At 63.6% G+C, this 16,489-nt stretch overlaps 1 protein-coding gene across 2 annotated transcripts in view; it reads left to right on the forward strand.

Annotated features, from left to right (window-relative positions):
• Cbfa2t3 (CBFA2/RUNX1 partner transcriptional co-repressor 3) overlaps positions 1-16,489 on the forward strand; it is a 39,068-nt gene that overhangs the window by 18,828 nt on the left and 3,751 nt on the right. For both annotated transcript variants that reach the window (XM_090357120.1, XM_090357119.1), the window contains exons 2-9: positions 5,019-5,165; positions 8,248-8,325; positions 11,328-11,569; positions 11,649-11,738; positions 12,390-12,571; positions 13,175-13,398; positions 15,405-15,490; positions 16,106-16,304. In XM_090357120.1, coding sequence (XP_090213246.1) covers positions 5,045-5,165; positions 8,248-8,325; positions 11,328-11,569; positions 11,649-11,738; positions 12,390-12,571; positions 13,175-13,398; positions 15,405-15,490; positions 16,106-16,304 — 1,222 coding nt within the window. In that variant the 5' untranslated portion in view covers positions 5,019-5,044. The remainder of the gene's footprint in view (positions 1-5,018; positions 5,166-8,247; positions 8,326-11,327; positions 11,570-11,648; positions 11,739-12,389; positions 12,572-13,174; positions 13,399-15,404; positions 15,491-16,105; positions 16,305-16,489) is intronic.

Consider the following 16,489-nt stretch of genomic DNA (forward strand, 5'->3'; position numbering starts at 1 on the left):
TGGGTAGGTGTGGGGCCATGCTGGAGCTGATGTTTGATGGGCTGGAGTAGGTAGGGGTTGCACTGGTGGGTAGGTGTGGGGCCATGCTGAAGCTGATGGTTGATGGGCTGGAGGAAGAAGGGGTTACACTGGTGGGTAGGTGTGGGGCCATGCTGGAGCTGATGGTTGGTGGGCTGGAGGAGGTAGGGGTTGCACTGGTGGGTAGGTGTGGGGCCATGCTGGAGCTGATGGTTGGTGGGCTGGAGGAGGTAGGGGTTGTACTGGTGGGTAGGTGTGGGGCCATGCTGGAGCTGATGTTTGATGGGCTGGAGTAGGTAGGGGTTGCAGTGGTGGGTAGGTGTGGGGCCATGCTGGAGCTGATGGTTGGTGGGCTGGAGGAGGTAGGGGTTACACTGGTGGGTAGGTGTGGGGCCATGCTGGAGCTGATGGTTGATGGGCTGGAGGAGGAAGGGGTTACACTGGTGGGTAGGTGTGGGGCCATGCTGGAGCTGATGGTTGATGGGCTGGAGGAGGAAGGGGTTGCACTGGTGGGTAGGTGTGGGGCCATGCTGGAGCTGATGGTTGGTGGCTGGAGGAGGAAGGGGTTGCACTGGTGGGTAGGTGTGGGGCCATGCTGGAGCTGATGGTTGGTGGGCTGGAGGAGGTAGGGGTTGCAGTGGTGGGTAGGTGTGGGGCCATGCTGGAGCTGATGGTTGGTGGGCTAGAGGAGGAAGGGGTTGCACTGGTGGGTAGGTGTGGGGCCATGCTGAAGCTGATGGTTGATGGGCTGGAGGAGGTAGGGGTTGCAGTGGTGGGTAGGTGTGGGGCCATGCTGGAGCTGATGGTTGGTGGGCTGGAGGAGGTAGGGGTTGTACTGGTGGGTAGGTGTGGGGCCATGCTGGAGCTGATGGTTGATGGGCTGGAGGAGGTAGGGGTTGCAGTGGTGGGTAGGTGTGGGGCCATGCTGGAGCTGATGGTTGGTGGGCTGGAGGAGGAAGGGGTTACACTGGTGGGTAGGTGTGGGGCCATGCTGGAGCTATGGTTGGTGGGCTGGAGGAGGTAGGGGTTGCACTGGTGGGTAGGTGTGGGGCCATGCTGGAGCTGATGGTTGGTGGGCTGGAGGAGGTAGGGGTTGCACTGGTGGGTAGGTGTGGGGCCATGCTGGAGCTGATGGTTGGTGGGCTGGAGGAGGTAGGGGTTGCACTGGTGGGTACATGCTAACAGGCTATGCTGACGGCTTGGCAGGTATGCCAAGCCCAGAGTGCCACAAGGGGGGGATTGGAATGATTGCAAAAGAAAGAGGGGACATGGTGGACTTGGACCTTGAGGCGGAGGGAAGAAGAGGGGCCAACACAGCACTTGGGTAGTGATGCCTGTCTGGGCCTCAGTTTCTTCATCTGTAAAGTAGGAGAGATCTTCCTCAGCAGATGGTGGGGGAGGCAGTGAGATCGTAGCAGCTGAGGGACGGGGATGCCCCACAGGGCAGCCTTGGAGAATGCCCTGTGTCCTTTCTGGCCACCATAGCACGTGCTGAATGGTCTACTGGGTTGGTGGCTGAGGGCGAGGGTACTGAGCGAGGTCGCAGGACACCAGGCGGGTCCTGCCCCTCCCCAGTCCTTAAAGAAAGTGGTAGCTCGGGCAGGGCACAGGTCGGGGCGGTCCTCTGTGGGGAAGCGTCTCTGGGTTCTCGTGCTCCCGCCCACTACTTGCTGAGCGCCTGCTGTGGGCCTGGCACTGCCGCAGGGTTAGGGTACACCCAGGGCTCACTCTTGGCCGCTGACCTGTGGCCAGTTCCCAGCTGGAGAGGGCCTGGGGCCACAGAGGACAGGGACAGGCATGGATGGTGTGGCCTGTCCCAGAGTCTGTGTCCTTTCCCACCAGCTCCTCCGGCCTTGGAGAGCAGCGACCCCTGTGGCTGGCCTGGCCCTTGGCTGGGAGCTGGACCGTGTCTGGAGAGTGTGGGTCCCCAGGGTCTGGGAAGGGCCCTGAGTCCTGGGAAGGGGCCAGGACGACAGTGGCAGACCTGGAGCTGCGCCTTGGTCCCTGAGATGCTCACCAGCATGTGGGGGGGGGGGCAACTTCAGGGATCCCACTCCAGCACCGCACACGGCTCCTGAGGTCAAGGGTAGGAGAGCGTGGGTCTGGTCCTGAGGCAGGGTAGGCAGGGCCTACTGTCAGCCCTGAGGGACAGCACAGTGAGGGAACAGCCAGGTGGATGCTTGCCAGACACCTCACGAGGGGACAGAACTAGGGGCAGCACCCACCCCTCAGACTCCCAGGCAGGCCAGCTGCAGGAGGTCCCAGGGGCCAGTGGGGGACGCGGCCTGGCTACGAGATGGACAAGAGGCAAGGCCATCTCTGCCTCAGGGGGCTGGGGGCGGTGGCCTGGGCCTGCCAGGACAATGCTCTTTCCCACATTAATAAGGGCTTCCTGACCTCACAAGCCTGGGGGTGGCCGGCACCCCCGAAGTGTCCAGGCAGGGACCATAATGTCACTCCAAGCTGGGGAGGGCTGCGAGCCACCTTGCAAGTCCTGAGCCCTGGCTGGCTGGGGCAGCTGGGAGTGGGGGCAGAGCTGGGCTGCCAAGTGTGGCTGGGCAGCTGGGCAGAGCCCTCGGTGGCTCTAGCTGTCTACTCATGGAGCCCACCCCCGTGCCCCCCAACACGTCTCCCAGCCCCCCGCGGCCTCCCAAACCAGAAGTGCATCCCCCAGCCCAGCCCAGCCCACACCCTGCCCTCTGAGGGGGCCCAAGCCCTGCTCCGCTTCCTCGGTGGGTCCAGTGCCCTGCGTGGGTAAGGACTTCACCCCGTCGCCGCCCACCTGCCCCTGTGCCACCCTCCATGCCTGACCATCCCTGCAATGCATTGACCGTGCCGTCAGCGTCACAGCCGTCCACGAGGGCTGAATGAGCTGCACCTCATGTGTCCTGGCACCAGGGGCTCGGGCTCATCCTACCTGCTCAGGAGGCTGAGAGCTGAGGCCTGTGATTTGAAGCCAGCCCAGGCAAGAAGATCCATGAAACTCCTATGTCCAAATTAATCAGAAAAAAAAGGCAGAGTGGAACTGTGGCTCAAATGGTAGAACACCAGCCCTCGGTGTAAAAAGCTCAGGGACAGAGCCCGGGCCCGATGTTCAAGCCCTGGTTGTGTGTGTGTGTGCCCTCAAGATAAACATGGTGCAGTAGGCAGCGCCCACCACTCACGCAGCACAGCGGAGAGTAGCTCCCTCGCGTCTGTGTCTGGACTGGAGTGAGGTGCACGTGGCGTGACACCCCAGAAGCATTGCCTGGGGGGGTGGTACACCAGTTACAGCATTGGTTAGCCTGCCAGTGGCCTGGCCATTGAACCAGCCTGACGGTGGCCAGTGCCGGCCGCTGGCCTAGCCATGTGTCTCTCACCTCACGCCCACTCTGGGATGTGTCTTCATTTGCTTGTTTTGTTCAGTTCTCAGGGCCAAGATAAGCCTGCCGTGGAAGGGTTCCAGAGTAGAGTGCCCCGTGCCCCGGGCCTGTAACCTCGGCCTGCCTAGCCTTTAAGATGCCCACACCTTCCCAGGCCTGTCCCTCCTGCCCCTGGCCCAAGGGCAGCCTGGACAAGTGAAGGGCTGCCAAGGCCCGCCTGCTCCCCACAGGGGCAGACAGCCACGCTTGCCTTCTTTGGTTGTCCCCAGTGACTGGCCGCCATCCCTGCAGACAGGCCTGGCGCTGACAGGTCCTCACAGCTGCAGCCACACGTGTGCTTGGCCATCAGCTTTAGGACAGGCGAGGGAGGGGAGAGCCCGGGTGTGGCAGACTGGGGGGTGGAGGGTGGGGGGAGCTTCTGCTGGGGACAGCAGGTGCCACAGCCTGGGTGGCTTCTGGACACTGGCTGCTCCCAACTCAGCCCCTTCCAGTGGGCACAATAGGGCAGGGACTGGCTCTGCACTGGGGTGAGACACTGGACGCACCCTCCATGTCTCTGAGCTTCCCTCTCTCTGGAACCAGTGAGTGGGGTCAGGTGGTGTCTGCGTTGTGTTGACGGTGTGCTCCAGGAGTGGAGAGGGATAGGGAGAATGGGAAGTTACCGTGTAACCCACAGTTACACGGCAATGGCCCCCAGGCAGAAACTTTGAGTCCATCTCCTTTGTTCCCCCACCAGCGGGAGGACGTGGGCCATGCCACGCTGAGCCCTGTGGTTAACACCTAAGAGCTGGGCCATGGGACGCGCCCAGCTCCGTGCTGCCTGAGCCTGACCCTAACGCAGGACAAAAGGGGGCGCCCCGGGGCTCACAGCACCTCCCCTGCAAGGAATGTCCTGGGCAAGCTCTGGAGCAGGCCTGCGGCCCTGGAACGGCCCTGGGCAAGCTCTGGAACAGGCCTGCGGCCCTGGAACGGCCCTGGGCAAGCTCTGGTTCACCCAGTCCTTGCTCTACCTGGCTGTGGTCATCTCCTTGCCGTCTGTCCACTTACCTAACCTGGAGCAGAGCTTCTCAGACTTGAGGGCCTGGCTTAACTGTCACTGTGGCCACACTTTAGGGGCCAGGCCCAGGACCCCTAAAATCCCCACCCCGCCCTGGAGTTGGGCAGGTTCTAATCCAAGTGGTCAGAAGACAGGTTCTCTGGGTTGTGGCCCAGGTGGCAGACTGCCTGCCTAGAAAACTCAGGGCCTGGAGCTTAAACCCCAGTGTTGCCCAACATGGAGGACCCACTGCCCAGGACCCCCTCCTGCCCTGACAGTGCCCAGCACTGACCGTGGAGATGCAGCTTCTCCTGTCCTGGGCCCGAGGGCCTCAAGGGTGCCCAGCTGCTCCTGGTTCTACAGAAAGCCAGCTGGGCCAGGGCCACCTGATCCCACCTGACAGCTCAGCTCTGACCGGCACCACCTGCCGTGGAAATCAGCTCCTGGCGCGGGGCCTGGGGCTTCCACGGGACAGGGAGGTGCTGGGGCCAGAGCCCACTTGGACCTCAGAAGCCTTGGCCCCAAACCTGCAGTGGGCTGACGGGAACCAGGTGTGACCTGGCCCGCTCTGCCTCCAGCTGCCTCTCTGACTCTCTTCACAGAGGACAGGAAGGAGAAAGCTGCCGCGATGCCCGACTCCCCAGCTGAGGTGAAGACGCAGCCCCGATCCACACCCCCCAACATGCCACCCCCGCCGCCTGCCACGGCCCAGGGAGCCACCCGCCCACCCTCCTTCACACCCCACACACGTGAGTGGCTCTGGCCCCGGCAGCCAAGGCAGGGGACCTGCTCGAGCTGCGGTTGTGGGGCGCTCCTTCCCCTCTGTGGCCTGGGGTCCTCCTGGGAAGGGGAGCTGGTCATGGTTCCTGCCGCACAGTCATTGGAAGGGAACAGATGCTCTAACCTCAGCACCCAGGGAGTCACGCCATGACACTGTGACACTTGCCACCCTTTGGAGGTACAGGGATGGCCTCCTCGTGCCCAGGACAGAACTAGTGCAGAAGGAGCATGAGCTGAGAGGGACAGAGGTCCCCAAGGTCAGAGCAGAGCAGCCCAGTGGCAACTCAGACTGGGAAGGTTCAGCCTAGGACCCCACAGCCAGGCCTCGGCGGACTGTGAAGGTTGCTGGGGAGCTGTGCTGATGGGGGGACAGTGAGGGTGGGTGGGGAGCCGTGAGGGTCGGTGCAGAACCGAACACGAAGCAGCTGCCGCCAGTGTGTCCAGGCAGGCTTGGCAGGAGGAGGCTCGCGTGTAGGTGCCCCCACTACCCCCTCAGCCCTAGGCAGAGGTGGGCATGCACAGTGCTTGGGATTCTGGGGGGACTGAGCAGGGCAGCAGCACCCTCAGGGCTCCTTTTCTTTGGAACTCTGGGATCCCAAGTGGCTAGGAAGAGACGCCAGGATTGGGCTGGTGTGGACTGAGTGTGCTGCATTCCCCCAGACACATGGGGGAACCTGAGCCAGCATTCAGAACTGCATGTCTGAGGACCTTCCCCATCATCTAACCTAAATCAAGGGCCGCTCCCAGAAGAGTCTTGCGGTCTCTGTCTCACAGGACTCGGTGCTTCCTCAGTCCCTTTTTCCTGGGTGTGGAAGGGGCTTCTGCCCCTGCCCAGGCTGGCCGTGGCCTCCTGGGGGTGGGGTATCCCTTGCTGGAGTCAGGCCTGGCTGTGGGGCAGGGAGCAGATCAGGCCCAGAAACACCGCATTGCTGTCTGCAGGGTGCCATCTGTAGGCCACTGTCCCAATCCTTGATAGAAGTGACACCACCTGTGCCAGGTACTCCAGGCACCTGGAGCCAGGCTGCTGGAGCATACCCACTTCTTAGCAGGGGCCATGGCTAGTGAATGACAGGGGCCACTTGGCCTGGCAGGAGGCACACCTAGTGTGTGGAAGGGCCACTGGGGCAGACCTGGTATATGGCAGGGGCTGCTGGGGCATGGAAGGGGACGCTGGGGCATGGAAGGAGACGCTGGGGCATGGCAGGTGTGTGGCAGGGGACTCTGGGGCATGGCAGGTGTGTGGCAGGGGCTGCTGGGGCATGGCAGGTGTGTGGCAGGGGACTCTGGGGCATGGCAGGTGTGTGGCAGGGGCTGCTGGGGCATGGCAGGTGTGTGGCAGGGGACTCTGGGGCATGGCAGGTGTGTGGCAGGGGACTCTGGGGCATGGCAGGTGTGTGGCAGGGGACTCTGGGGCATGGCAGGTGTGTGGCAGGGGACTCTGGGGCATGGCAGGTGTGTGGCAGGGGACTCTGGGGCATGGCAGGTGTGTGGCAGGGGACTCTGGGGCATGGCAGGTGTGTGGCAGGGGACTCTGGGGCATGGCAGGTGTGTGGCAGGGGACTCTGGGGCATGGCAGGTGTGTGGCAGGGGACTCTGGGGCATGGCAGGTGTGTGGCAGGGGACTCTGGGGCATGGCAGGTGTGTGGCAGGGGACTCTGGGGCATGGCAGGTGTGTGGCAGGGGATTCTGGGGCATGGCAGGTGTATGACAGAAGTTGCATGTTCCTATGAGATTCGCATGAGTCAGGTGCATGACCAAAGCTGAAATGTGAACCCCTGGCCACACCTCCAACAAGCACAACTCTGTCCTTAGTGGCCTGTGAGTACATGAGGGCAGAGGTCTTCCAACATGGGTCCCCGGTCTGGGCATGGCCAGTCCTTCTAGGCTGGTGGTGACCGTGCCTTCTCCCCCTCTTTATCCTCAACGGTAACTGGGTGGCCAGGATCACCCTTCCCTCTGCCAGGATGGTCCTCACCTGGGCATGAGCAGCGGACAGCCACCGCCTGGTCCTCTGGCTGATGAGAGGGGCACTCCACTGACCTATGCTGATAGCAGTAAATCCCACAACCCGGGCCAGAGGAGGCAGTAGCTGCCCATCTGGGGTGCCAGAGGAGGGCAGGCAGGTTGTTTTGGGGCACTGCCTGAAACCATGGAATCAGATGTTCAAAGCTCCAAGCGGACGTCAGAGCAGCTGCCGGGCTGGTCATGAACTCTGAGAAGGACGGCTGGAGGCCCACCTCCTCCAGCCTGCTGTTCCCTTAGCCAGCACCCACATGCTGGAAGCCCTGGTCTGGAGAATGGCTGCCCCTGGTGGGTGTGCTGGGGTCTGCAGGGACCCTCCAGGCTTTGCACTCTCAAGGCCACGGACATGGGAGGGTGCTGGTGTAGTTGCAGCTCAGGGGCCCAGTCCTTCACCCCCCCAGGACCTGAGGGCCACATTTCCACGAGGAGTTCCAGCCCCACTTTCAGAGCAGGAAGCCCAGAGCCAGCAGTGAACCTCCTCTTGCCATTACACAGGGCTGGGGACGCATCCCGCGAGCTCTGCCTTCCCCGAGATGTCCTCAGAGCTGACCCTGACCCAGGATCCTGAGAGCTGCTGGCTCTCGGCGCCCTAGGCCTGGCAGCGGCCTGGCCCAGGCCTCTGCTGCCGACTGCAGATTCCTGCCAGAGCCATCAGCCAAGCCGAGACACTGACCTTGACCCTCAACTCCAGGACTGTGGTTTTCCTGCCCCATGGCCGCCCTAGGCCACAAATCAGGCTTGGAGTTGAAACCGCCACTGACTGGAGAGCCGGTCAGGAGGCTGCAGGCCGAGACCTGGAACACTGCGAGCAGTCGGGACCCTACCCGTGCTCCGTTACCCAGGGGGAGCCCTCAGGTGGCCAGGCTCCACTGGAGCTTGGGCCCCTGGTCCCTCAGAGGTGAGGCCTTTTGAGAGCAAGGCAGCCCCGGGCTGGCATAGAAGTGGACTAGCCACATGTTGTCTGAGTCTCGGCCTGGGTGCGCAGCACCGTGCCTTCCTGACGGCGTGTTCTTCTTATTTTGCTTACAGATGGTGAGGACGGGCCGGCGACCTCTCTGCCCCATGGCCGTGTTCATGGCTGCTTAAAGTGGTCCATGGTCTGTCTCTGTAAGTAAAATAACAAACACCGCAGGGAGGCCATGGCCGCAGTTCACTGCCTCAGCTCTATCCCTGGGCTCCCGGCCCTCTTAGAAACGAGAGGGCCTGAGCTGCCCGACACTGGCTGCCCACGGGTGGACCGTCTCCCCCAGGGGCCGTCCCAGAGCTGTGAGGACAGAGGGGCCCATCGAAGGGCAGGCCCCAGCTCCTAACCCTGCCCGCGTGGCACTGGATAGGCACAGCTGCCGGGGCCTCCGTTTCCCTGCCTACAAGGGACGAGGTCACTGTATCAATGCTAAGGATGCTGGGTCAGATGGGCTGAGAGGGCCATGGCTGCGACACGTGGTGCAGGGTCTCACGGGCCTCAGCCACTAGTGGGTAATACCACCCCAGTGATAGCCCCGAGGTGGCCGTCACCCCATGTGACAGAGACCAAGGCTCCCTTGAACAAATGCCACCACGTTCTGGTTTCTGAACAGAGCCAGGTGGCTGCACAGCCCAGGTGCGGCTCTCAAGACCCCGGGGCTCTAGGAGTGAGGAGACGCCGCAGCCCGATAGCATGATAATGGTGTCATGTGTGTTGTCCCCTTTGCTGCCATTATTCTGAATGGTGGCTCGCTGCAGTGGCAGTGGTGGTCCAGCCCCTGGGAGCTGTCCAGAGCCACTTAGCAGGGAGAGGTTCGACCGAAGGGCTGCCTGTTGGGTTCCCTCCCCAGCCTGAAGCTGTGAGCCGGGGGGCAGGCATGTGCCCCAGACCTCAGCCGGGGACACGTGTGCGGTCTAACTTAGTAACACACCTGTTGTGGAGTGCAAGCACTTGTGCTGGGCGCTATTTTAGGCATCTCTTTAGCAAGCTGTTGAGACCGCCCGGCAGCCGAGGGAGGGAGGCCGGACAGGCAGAGGCAAGCGGGCCGCTGGGGACCTGGGCGCCTGGGGCAGAGCTGGTAAGCGGGCCTGGGGAGGGCAGGTCTGGGCTGGCCAGGCCTGGGGATGGGGCGCAGGCAACATGGCACTGGTGTGTCGTAGAAGCTGCTGGAAGGTGCAGCGCTCTCCAGGCAGGAGGCTGTGCCTCAAGATGCTAGCTCCCAGTTACAGGCGGTCCCCTGTGGTCACCCCCCGGGCTGGCTGAGGTGACCAGAGTGGCTGTCAGCAGTCTGGATGGGGCCCTGTCCCTGCGTGTCAGCGGGGCCCCCTGGGTAGTGTCTAGAGAAGAGGAGCAGGGCTGCCGGCGTGCGTGGGGTCACTTTCTGACCATCCCAGCGCCACTGGATGATGGCGTGGCAGCTGGGCCACAGCAGGGCCGTGGCTCCGCCTTGAGGGAGCCCCTGAGGTCAGTCCAGGAGGGCTTTGCAGTCACACGCCTCCCCGGCTAAGGGGGGGGCTGTGAAGGCCCCCAGCCCTGCGCCAGGGTCCCTCGCTGCGGCATGCGACCTCTCAACTCCTGTCCTGAGCCCCTCGCTTCAGCACACCATCTCCTCAAGCTTCTGCTGCCCAAGAGGCAGCTTCACGTGACACCCAGTGCTTCTCCATTAGCAGGGAGGCCACGCAGGCCCCGTGAGCCAGGGATGGGACGTGCTGGGAGCTGCCTGAGCAGGTAGGCCCAGGCAGAGAGGTTCCCAGACCCACTGGAGCCACAGATGTAGGGTAGATGAGATCCAGGAAGGAGCTGGGATGCAAACCCACCTCCGTCTGTCCCCCTCTCCTCTCCTCCTCTTCTCTCTCTCTCACACACACACACCCTCTGCTAGGCTGGCCAGGCCAAGATGGCCAACAGAGATCATATCCCAGGCCTCAGTTGGGTGGGCAGGACCAGTGCAGTTTAGGGGGGACACTGTGGCCTCTATCATCCACAGCCAGCAGAACCTCATCCTGGAGAAGTTCTCCCCCGCCCCCAGCCCCTCTCAGAAAGCACAGCCCTCCCTACAGGGGGCCTCAGGGGAGGGTGTCCCCAGCTACCCCACTCCCAGACCCCAATCCTCACATGCACCAGGACAAACCTCCACGCAGGAAGCCGCAGAGGCAGGAGCAGAGTGGGTATAGGGGCAGGCAGGGCACAGATCTCAGGAGGTACAGCCGAAGGAGAGCAGGGCACAGACTGTGTGCAGACATGGGGGTCATACTGTGACCTCGGACCTGTCTGCAGACCCCAGGGGCCACGGCTGAGCCTGTGTGGCCTGCAGCACAGGTGCAGGCACGGGGCTACCTTGGCCTCTCCCGACCCAGGCTGAGGGGTGAGGACTTACCCCCTTCTGGGCCTTGGCTAGGGCCGCGGGACACTGACCTGGTGTTGGGGCCAGCCAGGCAATCACATCTCAGTGACCCACAGTGCTGGCCTTGCCACATTCTCAGCTGTCGCCTCAGTCACCTGCTTGTCCTCAACACACACCAGCCCAGGGCTCGTGTGCACGCTTCCGCCGTGGACAGAAACACCAGGCGGGTTCCCCCCCACACATCCCGGGCGCCCTAGGCTCTCGGCCAGACCTCAGGCACTGGGTGGGCACCATGTGGGTAAAGTGCTGCTGGTGCTTCGGGGGTTCCTGGTGGGGCGGGAAGGTGCCCAAAAGGGGGTGCGGCTTGGGGCTTGGGCAGAGGTGCAGCGACTAGGCTTTCCTGGGGTGATGAGTGGCGTCCCCTTTCCCCAGTCCTTCTGTCCCAGAAGGGTGGCCCTGCGAGGTAAGGATGGAGACGCTAGCAGAGGAGAGCCTGGACGTGAACGCACTGCCACACGCCTTGCTCCCACGTGCAGTGGGAACCGGAGCTGGGCTAGGGGTTAGGCGTCTGTGGGCTGTGGGGACTCAGAAGCCCTGCCTGGACTGACCTCTGCCCACACTGAGGCCCGAGGGCCACGCAGACCACACTCAGATGGCCGTCCCTCTGGAGCCACTTCCGCCTGAGTGCCGGGCTCGCTGCGGGACCCGTGGCTCCCGAGGCCGTGTCCGCAGCCCCCCCTGCCATCGCGCCGGCCTCCGCCTGCTGTCCTTGCCGTGCCCAGCCTCGCCTCCTCTCCGCAGTGATGAACGGCAGCAGCCACTCCCCCACGGCCATCCACGGCGCCCCCTCCACGCCCAACGGCTTCAGCAATGGGCCGGCCACCTCGTCCACGGCCTCGCTGTCCACACAGCACCTGCCCCCAGCCTGCGGGGCGCGGCAGCTGAGCAAGCTCAAGCGCTTCCTCACCACCCTGCAGCAGTTTGGCAGCGACATCTCCCCCGAGATTGGAGAGCGTGTGCACACGCTGGTGCTGGGGCTGGTGGTGAGTCCCCGGCTCCTTCTTGATGCCCAGCCGTCAGGCCACCCGCCGCGCAGGGCTCACCTGTGGTTTCTCCCCTCAGAACTCGACTCTGACCATCGAAGAGTTTCATTCCAAGCTCCAAGAGGCCACCAACTTCCCGCTGCGGCCGTTTGTAATCCCCTTCCTCAAGGTAACCCCAGCTGCCGGGTGCCAGCACCATCCAAACCATCCCCGCCGTGCCTCTTTCTCAGCGTGCGACAGTGTCCACTTCTCCACGTCCTCCTGAGCTCGGGCCTGTGGACAGGTGCCGTGGGAGGCTCAGAGGCCAGGAAGGCTGGCAGGCAGAACCCTGGTCGAGGGCCCAGTCAGGAGAGGGGGCCTCCTGAGGAGGAGAGGAAGCTGAGGGAGAGGCCCGGGATGGGGAGGGAGCAGCAACAACCTGTGCAGAGGCCTTGGGAAAAAGGAAGAATAACAAGCAAGACGTGGAAAGAGCAGGCAGGCTGTGAATAGATGGATGGATGGATGGACGGACGGACATGCCTGGCTGGACAGCCAAGCGATGACAAGCTGTATGACAGAAAGATAAAAAGTAGATGCGTCGGACCCCTTGGCAGAGCATGGCTGCCCCATCCAGAGCCATTGGACCCACACTCATGGTCCATGTGGTGTCAGGCCAGCAGTTCACCACACTGGACAGGGTGGAGGGAGGTGGGGAGTTGGGGGCAGGAGGACTGGACTGGCCTGGCCTGCTCTCTTCCCACCCATAGCACAGTGAGAAGCGACAGACCTCTGATGGCCAGAGGAGGTTGGATAGACCTGTGCCCGCCCCTTCTCACCCCAGGCCAACCTGCCCCTGCTGCAGCGGGAGCTCCTGCACTGCGCTCGCCTGGCCAAGCAGACGCCCGCCCAGTACCTGGCCCAGCACGAGCAGCTCCTTCTGGACGCCAGCGCCGCCTCCCCCGTGGACTCCTCTGAGCTTCTGCTGGAAGTTAATGAAAACGGCAAGAGGAGGTCGCCTGACAGGTACCCCCCAGGGCCTGCCCACGCCTGGGCAGGGGTGGCGCCCCTCACACTCAGTGGCCTGCCACAGCTCCACAGGGCAGCCTGGCCCATCTGTAGCAAAGCTGGCTTAGCACTGCAAGGAGCAAGCCTGTGGACTAGTGGACTGATGGCCTCAGCTTCTCCCCCAAGGCCCCAGGGTTAGCTGCCTTGTCAGGCTGCAGGCTCAGATGGCCCCAGGAGCCCCGGGACAGAAGACCCAGGGGGGGGTCCACTCTCAGGAAAACACTTACTAGTGGTTCTCCTAAGCTGGACCACAGGTCTCAAGTGACCCCCGAATCCAAGGCCCCTGTGGGGAGTGAGGGGAGCCCCACCTGATGCAGTCTCCCTCCCCTCCTGCCCGGATGGCCAAGCCTCTGGACTTGGGGTCCCCGGAAGTATCACGCCATCACCACCACCAGGGACAGAGTGGGCGGTGGACACTCTGAGGGGGAGCAGTTTCTGGGTCATGCCCCATTAGGGCTGGTCCAGTTCCATTCCCGCTTCCCTAGCCCCACCCCACTGCCCGAGCCTCTTCCCGTGGTTGATGGTCTTTGGCCACCGTCTCCGGCCTGTTCTCTCTGCCAGGACCAAAGAGAACGGGTCAGAAGGAGACCCGCTGCACCCTGACCACCTCAGCAAGCGGGCCTGCACCCTGAGCCCTGCCCAGCGCTGCAGCCCCAGCAATGGGCTGCCCCACCCCACCCCACCCCCACACTACCGCCTGGAGGACATGGCCACCGCCCACCACTTCCGAGACCCCTACCGCCACCCCGACCCCCGGGAGCTGCGGGAGCGCCATCGGCAGCTCGGTACGCGGTGGGCCAGGGCGGGTGGTGGATGCGTGTGCTACCCAGAGCAAGTGCGCCTGCGTGGGCTCCACCGGCCGGCCAGGCTGCCAGTGTGCAGCCTGCATGTGCTCCTGCCAGGTGGCTCTGGTAGCGGAAGGCGCCTGAACGCTGCTGCTCCCCTAGACCTCCTCTGTGCACCAGGAAAACCGTGGAGGGCAGAGGGCTGCGGGCTGCGGGCTGCCCCTGCAGGCACTAACTTCCTCAGACCCCACCCCCTGCCTTGAGCCCTCAGGGGCAGCAGATTTTCCTCCCTCGGGGGCAGCCTGTCTGGGCCCAGGGCCCACAGTTGTCCCCTGGGCTGGGCCACCCCTGAGCAAGGCCGTCCACTCTTCATCCTGCACAGCAGTCCTCAGTGTGCTCTTAGCCGCATGGTGGGTCCCCTTCCCTCCTCTGCCAGGGGATGAGGCCAGAGCCTTGCGAGGCCTGGGGTGTTCACACAAGGCCCTGCTGGGAGTTAGGCCCGAGGTGCAGCTGCTGTTGTGGAGCAGGCCCAGAGGTGGCGTCCTCTCCTTCATCCTTACCCACACACAGAGGAGGAGACAAGGGACACTGCATGGCCCACCTGCCCAGACCCTCCTCTGTGCTGGAGCAGATGGCCAGCACAACTGCCCTCTAAGATCCGCCACCAGCATGCAGGGAGGGTGCATTGGGAAGGGGGCCAGGAAGCTGGGGTCCCACGCTGGCTCTCCCAGAGTCATCAGAGGCCGCCTGGCCTGGGCAGGGCCACCTCCCCGCCCCTGCGCTGCAGCGGCTTCCAGAGCCAGCCTGGGCTCTGCAGCAGGTGTGGGCATCTGGCTCCCACGCCGGGTCAGGCAGGTGCTAATTCCCACCCGCTTCTGCTAATGCAAAAATAAACGGCAGCTGTCGGGCACAGCGCTGCGCTATTTTGGTTGGGGCGTTGGTGCGGGCTGCCCTGCGGCCGTCCGGGGAGATGAGGACAGCTGCTGCAGCCACCACCGCCCCACACTGCCACACCTTGAGGGCAGACTCCGGGTCTTGGCGATCTCTAGGGACCAAGGACAGCTTAGAATTAAAGCCTTTGCCCAAAAAAGCACCGTGAATGCTGGGTCACGGGGTGAGGGGGAGCAGGAACCGGGAGCCCTGCATTTCAGGAAGACCTCTATGCAAGGCCAGACATGGTCTCTCAGGTCTCAGCACCCATCCCAGAGCCCCTCCTTTCCATCCCTGGATCTCACGGCTAGTGAGGCAGAGTGCCAGTGTGGCTGGCTGCAGGCCCCTCCCTGTGTGATAACTGGGCAAACTCGGCTCCTGCTGCCCTCTGGGGGGGTGGCGGGGGGTGAACTCACTCCTGCACCTCCTCCTGGTTTGCTTCCTTGGGTTGCAATGGGACCCTCCCACTCCTCCTACCCCCAGGAGGCAGGGAAGGCAAACGGAGACCCTTAGAGGGAGGCGGCAGCCCAGGTTCCATGAGAAATGAGCATCCTGACTCTGGCCCTGCTGAAGGTCTGCAGAGCTGGCCTGATGCTGTGTGTGGCCGTCCAGCCCGGAGACCTGGCGTCCTGCCCTGGGGAGCCAGCACCCACCCCTGGGAGGACCTGGATAGCTGAGGAAGCACTTGCGCTTAAAAGGCCGCGAGGCACCAGGGTCTGGGAGGCTGCATGGACTGCAGCTGGCTGACTGGAAGTCAGAAGCACTCCCGGGAGCCAGGCAGCTGTGGGCAGGAGACGGGGACGGAAGCAGCAAGAAGAGGAGAGGCTTGCTGGAAAGGGGTGGCCACATCCGCCCAGGGACGGGGCCCAGGCACCGTGCAGAGGGTCCATGTGCGTGGTCCCTCACCCCACGCCGTCTCCCCAACATGCACACAGCCCAAGTTGGTGTCTGGATGCAAGGGCTGAGCTGGGCTGAGGGCAGGGGGTGGGAGGGCTGGGGTGGAGGTGTGGCTTTGAGAGCACTGTGCCGGGGGCACGGGGTCTGAGAGTTGGGTGGGTTTTGAACCCCTCCTGCAGTGGTACCTGGGTCACGGCAGGAGGAAGTGATTGACCACAAGCTGACCGAGCGAGAGTGGGCAGAGGAATGGAAGCACCTCAACAATGTGAGTTACGGCCACATCCGTGGTCCTGTCCCTCCCCGGGTCTCCGCTGACCATGGCTCCCGGCCTCCCCCGAGGTCCCCGCCAATCCTGGCTCCCAAGACTGCCAGGGCAGCAACGTGGGGTGTGGGCTCCCCCCCCCCCCCCGCTCACTACTCCATGTCTGAGCCCGCCCAGGGCCCTTGCGGCCACCTGAAAATCTGTGAGTCCCACTGTCCACCAGGGGCCTGTCTGGGCACTGAAGAAGGAAAAGGCCCCAGGCCCCGCAGGCCGGCCAGCCTTCCTCCTGGCTTCCTGCTCGATGGCACTCCCCGCAGGACATCTGGGGAAAGCAAATATCCTGTCCGTGGTGTCTTTTTGGCGCCCTCATGGGCCTCTTGGCAGCTGTCTGCACCCAAGAGGGCCCCTTGGGTCCACCTCTGCACCTCCTTTCTTCTTGGGAAGGAAGTGTCCCCGGGGCAGGTTGTCTCAGGGCTGAAGAGCCCCCCCACCCCGGCATCCACACACCTGCAGCCTTGGCTGAGCCCGGGCCCACCCTCTGGAGGCCCGCTCGCTGGGCTCCCCATCCTCCCTGGCCGGGCTGGGCCTTCTGAAGCACTGAAGGGCCTGTCCACTCAGCTCCTGAACTGCATCATGGACATGGTGGAGAAGACAAAGCGCTCGCTCGCAGTGCTGCGCCGGTGCCAGGAAGCTGACCGAGAGGAGCTCAACCACTGGATGCGGCGCTACAGCGACGCTGAGGATGGAAAGAAGGGCCCCGCACCCACCCCGGCCCGGCCCCTCGGCGGCGCCAGTGGCTCAGAGGGCTCTCAGCTAGGTGTGCTCTGAGGAAGGGGGAGGGTGACAGGGGTCACAGGGTGTGCCATGAATGCCCAGAAGAGCTGGCCGTGGCACGGGCACTATAATAAAACCCACACCGAGAGGGCTGCCCTTAAAAGGAGGTGCCCTCCCCACTTAGCACCAAGATACACCCAGTCTTCTAGGAAGCTCAGAACTCCAGGG

Source organism: Megascapheus bottae, chromosome 24 (assembly GCF_031878675.1).
Source record: "Megascapheus bottae isolate mThoBot1 chromosome 24, mThoBot2.hap1, whole genome shotgun sequence".
Classification (NCBI taxonomy): domain Eukaryota; kingdom Metazoa; phylum Chordata; class Mammalia; order Rodentia; family Geomyidae; genus Megascapheus; species Megascapheus bottae.